The 13,349-nt window shown below is 33.1% G+C and overlaps 1 protein-coding gene across 1 annotated transcript; it reads right to left on the bottom strand.

Moving 5' to 3' along the window:
* Positions 1-1,577: 1,577 nt before the first annotated feature.
* LOC127282123 (uncharacterized) lies at positions 1,578-10,353 on the bottom strand. Its single transcript, XM_051306208.1, has 2 exons — positions 9,322-10,353; positions 1,578-2,936 (listed from the first exon to the last, which is right to left on the bottom strand). The coding sequence occupies exons 1-2, from the start codon at positions 9,362-9,364 to the stop codon at positions 2,608-2,610; spliced, it is 372 nt and encodes a 123-aa protein (XP_051162165.1). The 5' UTR covers positions 9,365-10,353; the 3' UTR covers positions 1,578-2,607.
* Between the last annotated feature and the right edge of the window lie 2,996 nt (positions 10,354-13,349).

The raw sequence follows: 13,349 nt of genomic DNA on the forward strand, positions 1-13,349 counted from the left end.
ATATTAGTGTTTTTTGTTTAGAATATAACTTTAACCGGTTTTAATGGATTTAGATAAAATTTGGTAGTCTCATTTATCATATTAATATCTCAAATCTAACCAATGGATTTTGAAAAATACCCCAAAAAAAAAATTTTATCGTCTTTTTTCCAAAAATTTTTGTTAATCGAAAATTTTTTTACATAGACAAATTTAAGGTTATATATAATAAAATTGTATTCCTTACGTCAAGACGAATCGATCGATATATATATAAAGTATACATTTGAGGTAATTTTAAAGAATTAATGAAAGTTAAAAAATCAATAATTCACATTTTGGCAATAAAATTTTGCTTTCTCCACGAGGAAGCAAATTTTTTTGCTGATCGTAAAGAGAAAGCAAAATGTTCATGTAATGAACATCTGAATTTACAACTTGTTTATTATTATTATTTTCTTTTTAAAACTTTTATTATCAAAGAACGATTGCCCGCTTACAGAAAGAAGGGACAGATGGCGCAGTAGAGGTACTATCAGTAAAAAAAATTAGACAAATGCGAGTTACACTCGTACTACTCATGAAATCGAGGGTTCCGTACACACAACGACCTTATTTGTTATAAAATCCAATTTCTATTTTTCGAAAAAAACTCAATTAAAACAATTTCCTATCATGTTTGTTAACTTTTTCCTATATACTACACGTCAAAATACGTAATCTACATGTTAAAATACCGTAAAAATATATAAATTTGAAGCCCTTTATTCAGATTTAATTCTCTTTATTTTATGGGGAAAATTATATTTTTTTGACAACGTTATGATCGTCAATACCAATTGTGCTTGCTATTTTTTATAATCTACGAGTAAAACTACGTAAAATTGTATAAATTTGAAACCCTTATTCAAATTTAATTTTCTTCGTTTTTTGGAGAAAAATAAATTACTTTTATCGAAAATTATTTTTTTTGATGTTATGATCATTAACTCCACTCTTGCTCGTTTTTTTGGAATATATACTATAACATTTTTGCCTATTTTTATTTATTATTAATAATTAGATAATGATAATTATTCTAAATTGAATTATTTTGGAAAAATGTTATCTACACTTTGAGGTTAATTTGAGTTAATTTAATTTTATAAGGGAATAATTTATTAGCAACAGAATATTTTATATAAAAAATATACAAAAGTTATTTAGTTATTTAGTTCAAATATTTACCAGACTAGTTCAGAAAAATGTTAGGAAAAGTTCCTAGCAAACCGCGGAGAGGGTAAGGAGAAAAACACATTAATTAATTCACTGAATTTATTTTAATATTAATATTTATTAAAGTTCGATTTAATTTATTATTATTTTATTACTTTATTTTTTTTAAATGACATAACACAAGTTTACTTAATGTATTCGGCCTATGGCCGAACTTACAAGATTACTCCGCTTGCCATGCGGTGAGCAAACATCACTTAATTTATTTTTAAAACTTTAATTTATACTTTATTTTATGCCAATCTGGCGAGAAATGGAAATTATTTAGTCACTGGGACTCACCGTTGATGCGACGCCGTCCCCGCATTGCGCCTCGTCCAGACATGGTCAATCAACTTTTTTTTTTTAATATTTATTTTTTTCTTTAAAATCTTTGGCGTGCTGCCTTGATCACCATCAAAACGAGAATAAATTAAATGGCTGAACTTTTACTTTAGTCGGCGTCACCTTTCACGCTTTCTTTTTGGTGGTGAGTCCCAGTGAAACTAATTAATTACTTTCTATTTGTCGATAATCGATATATCACGCGTCGATAACTTTCATCGATGTCGCTTGTAAGGTAGATCGCAACTCTACCAGAGGGCGTAGTGGTGTCCTCTATTCCAAAATGGTTGCCCCCATTATTATGACAGGATCAAAACAATCAATATTATTTCGGCTTCCTGGTGCTCTTGAATATTCAGGAATCTCATCCAAATATATGCACCAGGAAGTACTTCCCTTGCTGACTTCGTAACAAATGAGCAACCACGGATTTGGATAACATGAAAACAATTTTTTTTTGGAACGCGAGTATACAAGTTTTATTTATCAAAATAATGCGAGAGTGATTCGACGAGTTGGCAGGTTTAGTCTATTATTTTACTTTAATTGTATTATTACATTCAAATAATTATTTATTTTGTCTAATTTTTTTATTTTATTTATTTTAGGAAAAGGAAGATTCCCATTTTGATGGGGTGATAAATTAAATAATAATTAATTATTGTGTGTGGCAAAATGCCACGTCACAACTCTCCCCTGCCAAGACTCGGCCCAATGGGGTCGAGCAGGTAAGCCCCAGATCTCGGAGCCACCCCTCACCAGATCAGCTCTCACAAAAAAAAATATTTATTTTTATTTTATTTTAATTTCACTAGTATTACTTGTTATTATTCAAATTTTGGTTCGTTTTAATCATCGAGAATAAAAAAAGACAAGAGGTTTATAAAAGAAAATTATTTTAATAGTGAGGGGTAATTTACCCTCCCTCACAAGGGTTTGAATGACACAAAAAAAATGTTACATGTATTTAATTATTATTATTTTTTTTATTAATGCGGGTCGGGCAATTAAAATAACTGTGGCCCTTCCTTAGGCAATAGCCGCAGCTACCTGCCTTTGCCGAACCTCCCGATCTTCGTGTGTGGGAGCAATATGCTCCGCCTGCACAGGCTGTTCCACCTGTTCAGGCTGTTCCGCCTGTTGGGGACTTTCGGGCCTAGGAAGAAGACCCTCCTCCTGTAGGGACAATAGCTGTGATGGAGAATTGGCCATTCGCCGAATCATTTGGTTCAAATCTTCCTCCGTAAAGTCGGAAGCTTCCGAAGGGGCCCTTCCCCTGAGCCACAAGCTTCTGGCTACCACCAGGCATTCTACCTCCTTATTCTCGTCTCCACCAAAAACTTGGCGAATTACTTTAGCTGTCAAAAGGACCAAATTAACACTTATCATCTATAACTATGGAACTTCCATGAGTCATCCAGAAAGGTTAACTTAAAATTTTCAATTTATGCCAAAACAAAATTCGTCTAATTATCTTAATAATTATTAGAGGTCATGGACCAATTAATTTAGTTGGTCCATGCAGCATCTTTACCGGATCAGACTGGATTAAAATCTCAACATAATCTAGAGCAAAAATCTGACCCAGTTTTTCCAATTCTATTGTATTAAGATAAATAACGGTCAAAAGTGGTTTTTTTAAGATGATTAACAGTTAATTTAGTTATAGATTTATTTACAAAATTATTTACAGACTCCATTTATGAGTTTTTCTAATTTCAACAAGATTTGGTTTTAGAAGGTCAAATTTTAAGATAACTCTCTCCCTCTTAATTATTTATTTTATAATCCTCTCTGGGATTAACTCATGGTCCCCTCTGACAGGTCGCTAATTTCACTCCACTTAATACGAAAACGAACGATTGCGCAATTTTCTGCGCTGATAGGGTTCGTCTGATCTATCAGGACTTCTTACTACTTCTGGATCATTTTCCGGATAAGTATTCTCTATTTCCGGTTCAGGATCAGACCAAAATATTTCGATACCTTCCAGCTAACCGGCCTTCTGTCGAGGACAATTCATATACGTTTGGCGAGACTACTTTTACTATCATAAACGGACCATGAAAAGCTGGAGCTAATTTACTAGCAAACCTATCTTGCCTACGGGACAACACGTGTAGAGGTTTCTTAACTAAATCGCCTATTTTGAACTGTAGATCCCGACGCCTACAATTATAATATTTCGCTTGTTTAAGGAATGCTTGATCCTAATTTTGACAGATTTTCTCTCGTAAGTCATTAAGTCTGGTCATTCGAGTTGTCCATTCTGCGACATCAGCGACTGGCTCGTTTTCCCCCTCTACAAGACGACGCATAGACCGCACTGGGACTGGCTCTCGGCCAAGGTTTAGGAACGCCGGCGTAACGCGATTAGTACTATGCAGCGCCGTGTTGTAAGCGAAACGAAAATCACCAACAAAGATATCCCAGTTCCTATGATTTTCGCCGATAAATGACCGAATCATTGTTTTGAGAACCCTATTGGTTCTCTCAACAGGGTTCGCCTGTGGGTGGTATAAGGGATTAAATGAATGATGTATTTGATAAGCCATAGTTAGGCTTTTAATAGCATTATTATGATATTCGGTACCACTGTCCGAATGCAATACATGCGGTGTACCCCAGCGATTTATTACCAATTCACGAAATGAATTTTTCACAGTGGTAGCATTTGCAGTACGAAGCGGTGCTACTCCTATCCACTTCGTGAATAGGTCTTGAAAAACAATTAAATATTCGAAATCTCGTGTACTCTTGGGGAACGGACCCATTATATCCATCGCTACAACATTCCAGGGTTCTTGTACTATTCTTTGCCCCATTATACCACGCGGTTTTGATTGTTCAGTTTTATTTAATTGACAAGTAATGCAAGTACGTACGAATTTTCCTACATCTTTGAACATCCCCGGCCAGAAATATCTTATCGCAATTCTATCATAGGTCTTTTGACCACCTGAATGCCCTGCCTGAGGATTTTCATGTGCCTCCCGCATAATCAAAAGTTGGTCTTCCTTAGGAACTACCAATTTCCATGCATTAAGGTCATCCATGAGGTCTTCGAGCAGAGGATTATTTCGGTAATGATATAACCTACCATTTATTACTTTCCACCCGTGGTATTTGTGTGGTTCATTAATTACCGATTCGCGACGTCTATTATACCATTCATCGTCAATAGCTTCCATAGCCGCGACTTTATTTTCTTCCGAATCCTCATACATTCGAGAAAGCGCGTCAGGGATATCATGCATCGATCCTTTCCTATGTAATATCTCAAAGTCATACTCTAATAACTCGAGTGACCAGCGGGCCAATCGTCCGGTCGGATTTTTAAGATTTTTTAACCATCTTAGACTACTATGGTCGGTTAACCTTCCAAATAGAATCGGAATTTTTTAATTGCCCAGATGACTGCCAGGCACTCTTTTTCAGTTGTAGAGTAATTACGCTCCGCATCAGAAAGAATGCGACTGGCATAAGCGATTACACGCTCTTGGCCATCTTGAATTTGAGTGACTACGGCTCCTATCCCGAAATTACTAGCACCTGTCTGAATGCAAAAAGGGATTTTAAAATCCGGATATCCCATAATAGGGGGAGGAGCTAAGATCTTTTTTAATTCATTAAACGCGTCCTCTTGCTCGTCTGTCCATTTAAACAGTTGATTCTTCTTCGTTAAACGCGTTAACGGATCGCAAATTTGTGCATAATTTTTAATGAACCTTCTATACCACGAGGTAATTCCAATGAATCGACGAAGTTGACGTAACGTTTTCGGTAGAGGATAATCTAATATGGGACGAACCTTTTCATTATCGACTGATAAGCCTTTATGATTTACTACAAATCCTAAGTATTTTGCCTCAGGTACACAAAAGTTACATTTATCTGGATTAAGAGTAAGGCCTGATTCAGATATTTTATTTATAACTCGTTCGAGCCATATCAGATGTTCCTCATATGTTTCAGTAGCGATTATTAAGTCATCTAAGTATGCGAATACAAAAGGTTTCATATCAAGAGTTATTATTTTATAAATTAGCCTTTGGAAGGTGGACGGTGCACCGCAGAGACCAAAAGGCATTCTTTTATACTGCATTAGGCCTAATCCCGGAACGAAGAAAGCAGTTTTTGCCCTACTTTCCTCGCTTAACGGTATTTGATGGTATCCTAATTTCAAATCCAATTTGGAAATATATTTAGCTGAGCTAAGTTTATCCAAAATCTCTGCCATGAAAGGTAACGCATATGAGTCTTTAACTGTTACCGCGTTAACTTTCCTGAAATCAATGCAGAGGCGGTAGGTACCATCCGGCTTACGAACTATTACAACCGCATTACACCAATCATTATTTGATGCTTCTAGAACTCCTATTTTTATGAGTTCTTTAACTAATTTAATGAACTCTTCGCATACCTTAGGCGACATTCGATAATTTTTCTGACGAATTGGGGCACTATCACCGGTATTTATTACATGCTCTACAAGTTTAGCAGGAGGTAGTTTTTCTGGAAACGGAGGAATAATGTTTTTAAGAAGACTTTCGAGATGTTTTCTTTCTTCATTTGTTAACTCAACTAATCCTGCACACAAATCCTCATTATTCGATTCGACTTGACTAAAATCTACCCTGACAATCGGTTTATCTGATTAAGTTCCTTTCCCTCTTGTCCGCTATGACATGCTAAGTCAGGACTATTAATATTATGCGGAATAGTATCAACCGATTCAATTTTACAATTAGTAGGTTGCTCAAAAACTTTATTCGATTTATGATCCGTAATGATCGATGCACTAATCAGGTTCGTTAATTTGTTATCCAAATTTTTAATAACTAGATTTTCTAACTTCGAACTAGATTCTACTATGTTATTTTCACGAGCCTCGTTAATCGCGGTTATTTTAGTCTTATCCGAGTGATTTGTTATTTTGTTGGCAAGGGTCTGTAAATCGACCCTATGGTTGATCTCCTTCTTTAGTTTTCCTTACAGTAAGCCGATTCACATTTATACTTCGTAGCACCTTTTTCTCCGCATATGTGGCAGAATCTTTCCCACTCTACTGGGCATTTCCTCCACGCATGATCATCCTTACCACAATTAAAGCAAGGAGGCTCAGGATTAGGTTCACGGAACTTTTTCTTTACCTCCGAAGACTTTTTACTTTGCGAATTATTTGGATTTGATTTATTTGCAAAAGGCTTATCGCTATTTTCTTTCTTAACATCCGCATTTTTTGTATTATCTGAAACTTTCGCTTCTTTTTTATTCGCGGAACTTGAATTTAATTTATTAACTAAAATATCTAAAACTTTAGTCATCTTTTCCATTACTACTACCGATTCTTTATTCTCCGAAACTGAAGTTGATTTAGATTCAAAATTTCCCGAATAAGCGAATTCTGTAAAAAATGAATTTTCCGGCTTCACCGGAGTTCTTTCGATTTTAAGCGACTCTAACATTCACTCAACTTCGGCAGCTATAACAGATAATTCATTTACGGTATTAAATTCGCGCCTACTTATTGAACGTTCCATTTCAGGGCGGAGATTAAAGTATATTCTATCTAATGCTTCAATTAATGAGACAGGCCGAGTGAATTTAGAATAGAGTCCTTGCATACTAATGATATAATTTGTAGTGAACTCATCCGGACCTTGCACTCGATTTAGAACTTGTTCTTCAAGTCTCCACTGATAATTTTTATCCCCGAAATTAGCTCGACACGCCCCTTTGAATTGGTCCCATGAGGACCAGTTATTTTTATTTAACCTAAACCATTGGAGCGCAATTCCATCTAAGAGCAACGGTGCTGCCCGAAGAACATCTTCACCCGGAAGTAATGAGATTTCCATGGCATCCTCTACTCGTGATAAGAAATCCTCAACGCTCGAGGTTTTATCGCCAAAAAATTTAATACCCCATTTTCGAACAATTGTATCTAATGGCTTTCTAGAATTAACCGAAGGTTGACTTAATTTATGTTTTTCCGAAAACAATTTATTATTATGATCTTTTTTTCGAATTTCTTTAGTTTTCGGGTTAAAACAGTCTTTCCTAGTATCTATTCGATTAAAACTATCGTTATTTGTTGGTTTAAATGCTGATGTATTCTCATTAATTTTTCTAGCTACCGTTTTTTCAAGTTCCGGTCGATTAGGTGTCAATAGACAATCATTTTGCTCTGTTGACTCAAAACCATAAGAATTATGACCGAAAATTTCTTTATCGAAATCTATTAAAGGCTTACTAGCTGGAATTGATAAATTCTCATAGTTAGCGGGTAATGAAAATTCCTGATTTGACTTTTGAATAGTCGCTGACAGTTTACCTGGTTTATGAGTTTCAAATTTTTCACGTAAGGGAGTACTACGACCCGAATTATTATTAAACTCATTCGTATAACTCTTTCTAGGGTAATAGACCGTATTCGCTAATGTATTTCCCACTGTTACAAATGAATAAGTCGAACTACTAGTTGTGATAGTAGGGATATTCGAATTTTGTGTACAATATACTGTACTCGAAAAAGGTATTGACATTTCTGATGTGGGAGTATTCGATATTTTTCCCATTGTAGAAGGGTTTTCTTCGCGTGAATCTACAACTGATTCTGAATCAGATACGTATGAGGCGATTTGTAATTCATCCGTTGGGGTCCATTTTATTTGTCTATCGCCTTGTGAAAATTTAAGATAGCGATAGGCACGATCGCGAAGGACCTCTAGTGAACCAACAGTATTAACCTTATGCGAAGCCAGGTGAATTTTCAGATTTGGCAAGGGCCAATCAACAAAAGGGTTTTCAAACCAATTTTCAATTTCCGACATTTTTAAATTTTATTTTGGACTTTTACTTTTTATTTAAATAGGAACCGGATCAATGGAAAAATAGCGAACTGTCAGAGTAAGGACAACCAAACAAAATAAACAAGTGCACTATCAGTCCTTAATTACAGAAAAAAATGTTGTATAAAAAAATGAAAAATTGTTGTCAACAATATAGTCAAGAAAAAGATTTTGTACAAAAAAAATAATCACGGTTCAATGTCTATTGGAGGAATAATGACAGGAAATAGTAAAGTCAATTATTATTAATTTTGACACAATAAAAAAAATAATTTTGTTATTTAAGAAATTACTATTTTGTTTCTATCAGGGAGAATATCCTCTCCTTATTTAATTATAGACAAAAAAAAATTTTATTTATTTTTTTTTATCACTTGCTAAAAAAAAATTTTGAGAAGAGACAATTGAAATATTTTTTTTTCGCAATCAAGAACTGAATACACAATTCAATTATTTTAATTCAATAACTTCAATTCAATAGAAGGCGGCGATGACTCAGCCAATTCCCTCTTAAAATTATTTATAATAAATGAAACTGATTTTTATGCAAATAAAAATCAATTTTATTTTTCACCGAATTTTACTGTCGTAATTTTGATTCTCGATAATGGTAGTAAACCTTGATGTTATGAGAAATCGTGTTTCTTTATGTGTGCGACCTTGACTCACTGAAATGATTATTATCCTGTATTTATTGTACTATATGGTCGTGCGTAATAAAACACGAGTTCTCACCACAAAACTTCAATAATTTATTTCACTTATTTTTTAAAAATGATGTTTGCTTTAAAATTAATGTATTTTTCTCGGGCCCCACGTTGGGCGCCATTTATAACATTTTTGCCTATTTTTATTTATTATTAATAATTAGATAATCACTGGGACTCACCGTTGATGCGACGCCGTCCCCGCATTGCGCCTCGTCCAGACATGGTCAATCAACTTTTTTTTTTTAATATTTATTTTTTTCTTTAAAATCTTTGGCGTGCTGCCTTGATCACCATCAAAACGAGAATAAATTAAATGGCTGAACTTTTACTTTAGTCGGCGTCACCTTTCACGCTTTCTTTTTGGTGGTGAGTCCCAGTGAAACTAATTAATTACTTTCTATTTGTCGATAATCGATATATCACGCGTCGATAACTTTCATCGATGTCGCTTGTAAGGTAGATCGCAACTCTACCAGAGGGCGTAGTGGTGTCCTCTATTCCAAAATGGTTGCCCCCATTATTATGACAGGATCAAAACAATCAATATTATTTCGGCTTCCTGGTGCTCTTGAATATTCAGGAATCTCATCCAAATATATGCACCAGGAAGTACTTCCCTTGCTGACTTCGTAACAAATGAGCAACCACGGATTTGGATAACATGAAAACAATTTTTTTTTGGAACGCGAGTATACAAGTTTTATTTATCAAAATAATGCGAGAGTGATTCGACGAGTTGGCAGGTTTAGTCTATTATTTTACTTTAATTGTATTATTACATTCAAATAATTATTTATTTTGTCTAATTTTTTTATTTTATTTATTTTCGGAAAAGGAAGATTCCCATTTTGATGGGGTGATAAATTAAATAATAATTAATTATTGTGTGTGGCAAAATGCCACGTCAAAATACGTAAAATTGTATAAATTTGAAGCCCTTTATTCACATTTAATTTTCTTCTTTTTTTTGGGGTCAATATCCTTTTTTTGAAAATTATCACAGCTTGCAGCTTACTGCAGTCTTCAAATGTCCCACCTGACCCTTGCCTGGTAATTTTAACGAAAGATTGCAGTGTAAGCACAGGATAAATAAGTTTTGTTTCAAACCCGAAAAGAAGCTAGTTTCAATATGGGACACAAACTAAACCGAATATAGTTTCTAACTCACTCATAGCATAAGTCTTAATTTAAGCCTACTGTAGGGGCTAACAATAAGCTGCCTTTCGAAATAGAAAGTAGCCACAAGCCCGAACCTGGGTTTAAATCAAGCCACTGCGCGGTATAAAAATTAGCTAACATAACTTTTATGAAACCTGTCAACACCATATTATTGAAATTTTACACAAGTTTTGAAACATCAAGCAACATTTTATTGATATAAATCATACTGTATATATAAAACATAAAGAGACCAATTAATTTTTGTATATAATTTATACATTTTTATATTTGTGAGAAAATTGTAATAAAATTATGTTGTATGTAACACCCCTCACACTAATAACAATTAAAGCTGAGTTTATAGGACCCAAACAATTCATGATATGAAAATGTTTTATAAACATAGTTTTTAAATTTTTTATTCAGGAATGAAGATGTGAGTCTTTTCAATTAATTCATTTAGTTCCGATTAACTATAGACGCGTCACATTTTTGGAAAGGCTTTACTTTACACTCGGGCACTTTCGTTGTACGTCTAATTATAACTCACTGGTATCTAGACCTCATGGGGTTGATTGAAGACTTTTAACGTCTCATTTCTAGCGAATAAAATTTTGTATTGAGTCCAAGACGACAAAGGCTTGATTTGAATCTAATAGAACTAAATATTTGTCATATTAATATCTTCTTTTTCATTAAGACCTTAACGGCTTATTTTTAAACCATTATTTGTGATTGATATTAGTTATCAACTACTTTCTAATCAAAATTAAAAATTAGACTATGCTCGGAGTAAGACTTTTTTTCCTGTGAGGTTACTGCAAAAATACACAATAAGATTCTCGGAAGAGTGCTCAGTAAGCTTGCACGAAAGTCTTATAGCAAGGTTGGTGCAAGATTGCCAAATAAACTTGCTTTAAACCTGAAAACTTTTTTTAAAAAATGTTTTGTCTAATTTATGTAATACAATTTACCCGAGGCGAAATTTAAGGCCTACTTTACAAGGAGTAAAGTAGGGTTAAACAGACCCTCTTTAGCTTCCTCAACTAGTCGCAAATTTCCCTTTCTTCCATGTTTGGATTCAAAGTAGGGTCTAAAAATTGATTAAAATATTAAAAATTTTGAAATTTCTGTAATTCTATTAATTTTTTGAAAATGATTCAAAATATGTTAATTCCAGTTTTTAAAGGGTAATTAAAGAAAAATTGTGTGAAATAAAAATTCATTTTGCTTTAATCAAAATAATTAAAAAAGTATTTTTTTAATCGAACTAGACCCTCTATAGCTTCCTCAACCAGTCGCAAATTTCCCTTTCTTCCACGTTTGGATTTAAAGAAGTGTCTACGGGTGTCTACAAGATCCAAAAGTGGTCCTATTTAGGTTCTAAGGGTAGCTACCCACATAGCACGACTTCTTGCTGTGAGGTTACTGTAAGGATATCTGTAGGGTTTGTAAGGTTACTGTGTAAGACTGCAGTAAACTTGAGGTCATTTTAAAACTTCCGCCTTACAGTAAGCTTACACAGTAAAGCTAAGGTAAGCTTACACAGTAAGGTCGTGGTAAGTTTACATGGTAAGGTTGTGGTAAGCTTACACGGTAAGGTAGTTGTAAGCTTCCTTTAAGGTTACTGTAAGGTTGATGTAAGGTTACTGTAAACATAGAATGTTGTTAATACATAAAATTTATTAATATTTATGCGCAGTAGTTTTCTATGGCACATACGGCTGCGCAGTAACTTTTATTTGACAAACCCTATTGGCCCTATTGGGGTTCATAAAGTACTTTACCAAATATATAATTTTTTATACAAAAAAATTTATAATATAATATATATTATAATATTATTATTTTTAATATATTTTCATATTACTTTATATTAGGGTCAATCCATTATATTTCGAATGAAGTGGTCGCTGACTAATTTTTAAAAATTATAATACTTTGCAGGAAAGATTTTGAAGTTATCAAGATCACGAAATGAAAAGAATTTTAATAAAATTTTAATTATTTATTGCAAAATATGACTTTAAAGTATATGAGGTGCTGAAAACTGTCAATTTTTTAGCCATTAGAAAATATGCAAAAATACGTAGAATTTACCATAAAAATAAAAAAAATTTTTTGTAATTTACTAAGAATGAATAAATTTATCATTATCAATTGATGTAATTATTTAAATATGTGAAATAATATATAAAATATGATTTTCAAGTTCGCCCGTCAAATAACCTAAATTTGCAAATTTCATCTATTAAATGTGAGAAAGAGAAGTCATTAAATTGAAAAAAACCTTACCAAATATAAAGTACCTGTGACTAACTTTTAGTTTTTCTTAGCACTTTTTTCCTTTTTTCTTCATAAATGTGAAATAAAAAGCAATAAAAATTGGCACTTTGCTTATTTTCACTATTTTCAAATGTAAATAACTTTCTTGGAGAAAACTGAAAAATTACAAAACTTGGGCAATATGTAATTGATCACTAAATACACACATTGGAAAAAAATTCGCTTTGGTCCCGAAGATACTTTTTGAGATAATTAAGTTTAAACTTTTCACAATTTTTATCAGGTTAATACATGTAGTTTTTTAAGGACGAATTTAGGTTTTTTTGGTTAAATATTTTGAACTAACTTCAATTTTATAAAAATCACATGCATTAACCTCATAAAAATTGTGAAAAATTTAAACTTAATTATCTCAAAAAGTATCTTCGGGACCAAAGCGAATTTTTTTCCAGTGTGTGTATTTAGTGATCAATTAGATATTGCCCAAGTTTTGTAATTTTTCAGTTTTCTCCAAGAAAGTTATTTACATTTGAAAATAGTGAAAATAAGCAAAGTGCCAATTTTTATTGCTTTTTATTTCACATTTATGAAGAAAAAAGGAAAAAAGTGCTAAGAAAAACTAAAAGTTAGTCACAGGTACTTTATATTTGGTAAGGTTTTTTTCAATTTAATGACTTCTCTTTCTCACATTTAATAGATAAAATTTGCAAATTTAGGTTATTTGACAGGCGAACTTGAAAATCATATTTTATATATTATT

The sequence above is a fragment of the Leptopilina boulardi genome, unplaced genomic scaffold (genome assembly GCF_019393585.1).
Source record: "Leptopilina boulardi isolate dan_hultmark-lab unplaced genomic scaffold, ZJU_Lbou_2.1 LbouV2_281, whole genome shotgun sequence".
In the NCBI taxonomy this organism is placed as follows: Eukaryota; Metazoa; Arthropoda; class Insecta; order Hymenoptera; family Figitidae; genus Leptopilina; species Leptopilina boulardi.

What these genes read in the sequence shown, in the direction of transcription:
- LOC127282123 (XM_051306208.1), bottom strand. Translation starts at nt 9,364, where the DNA reads ATGTCTGGACGAGGCGCAATGCGGGGACGGCGTCGCATCAACG. An exon ending in GGGACGGCGTCGCATCAACG is followed by an intron (nt 2,937 to 9,321) that starts GTGAGTCCCAGT and finishes TCCTTTTGACAG; the next exon opens with CTAAAGTAATTCGCCAAGTT.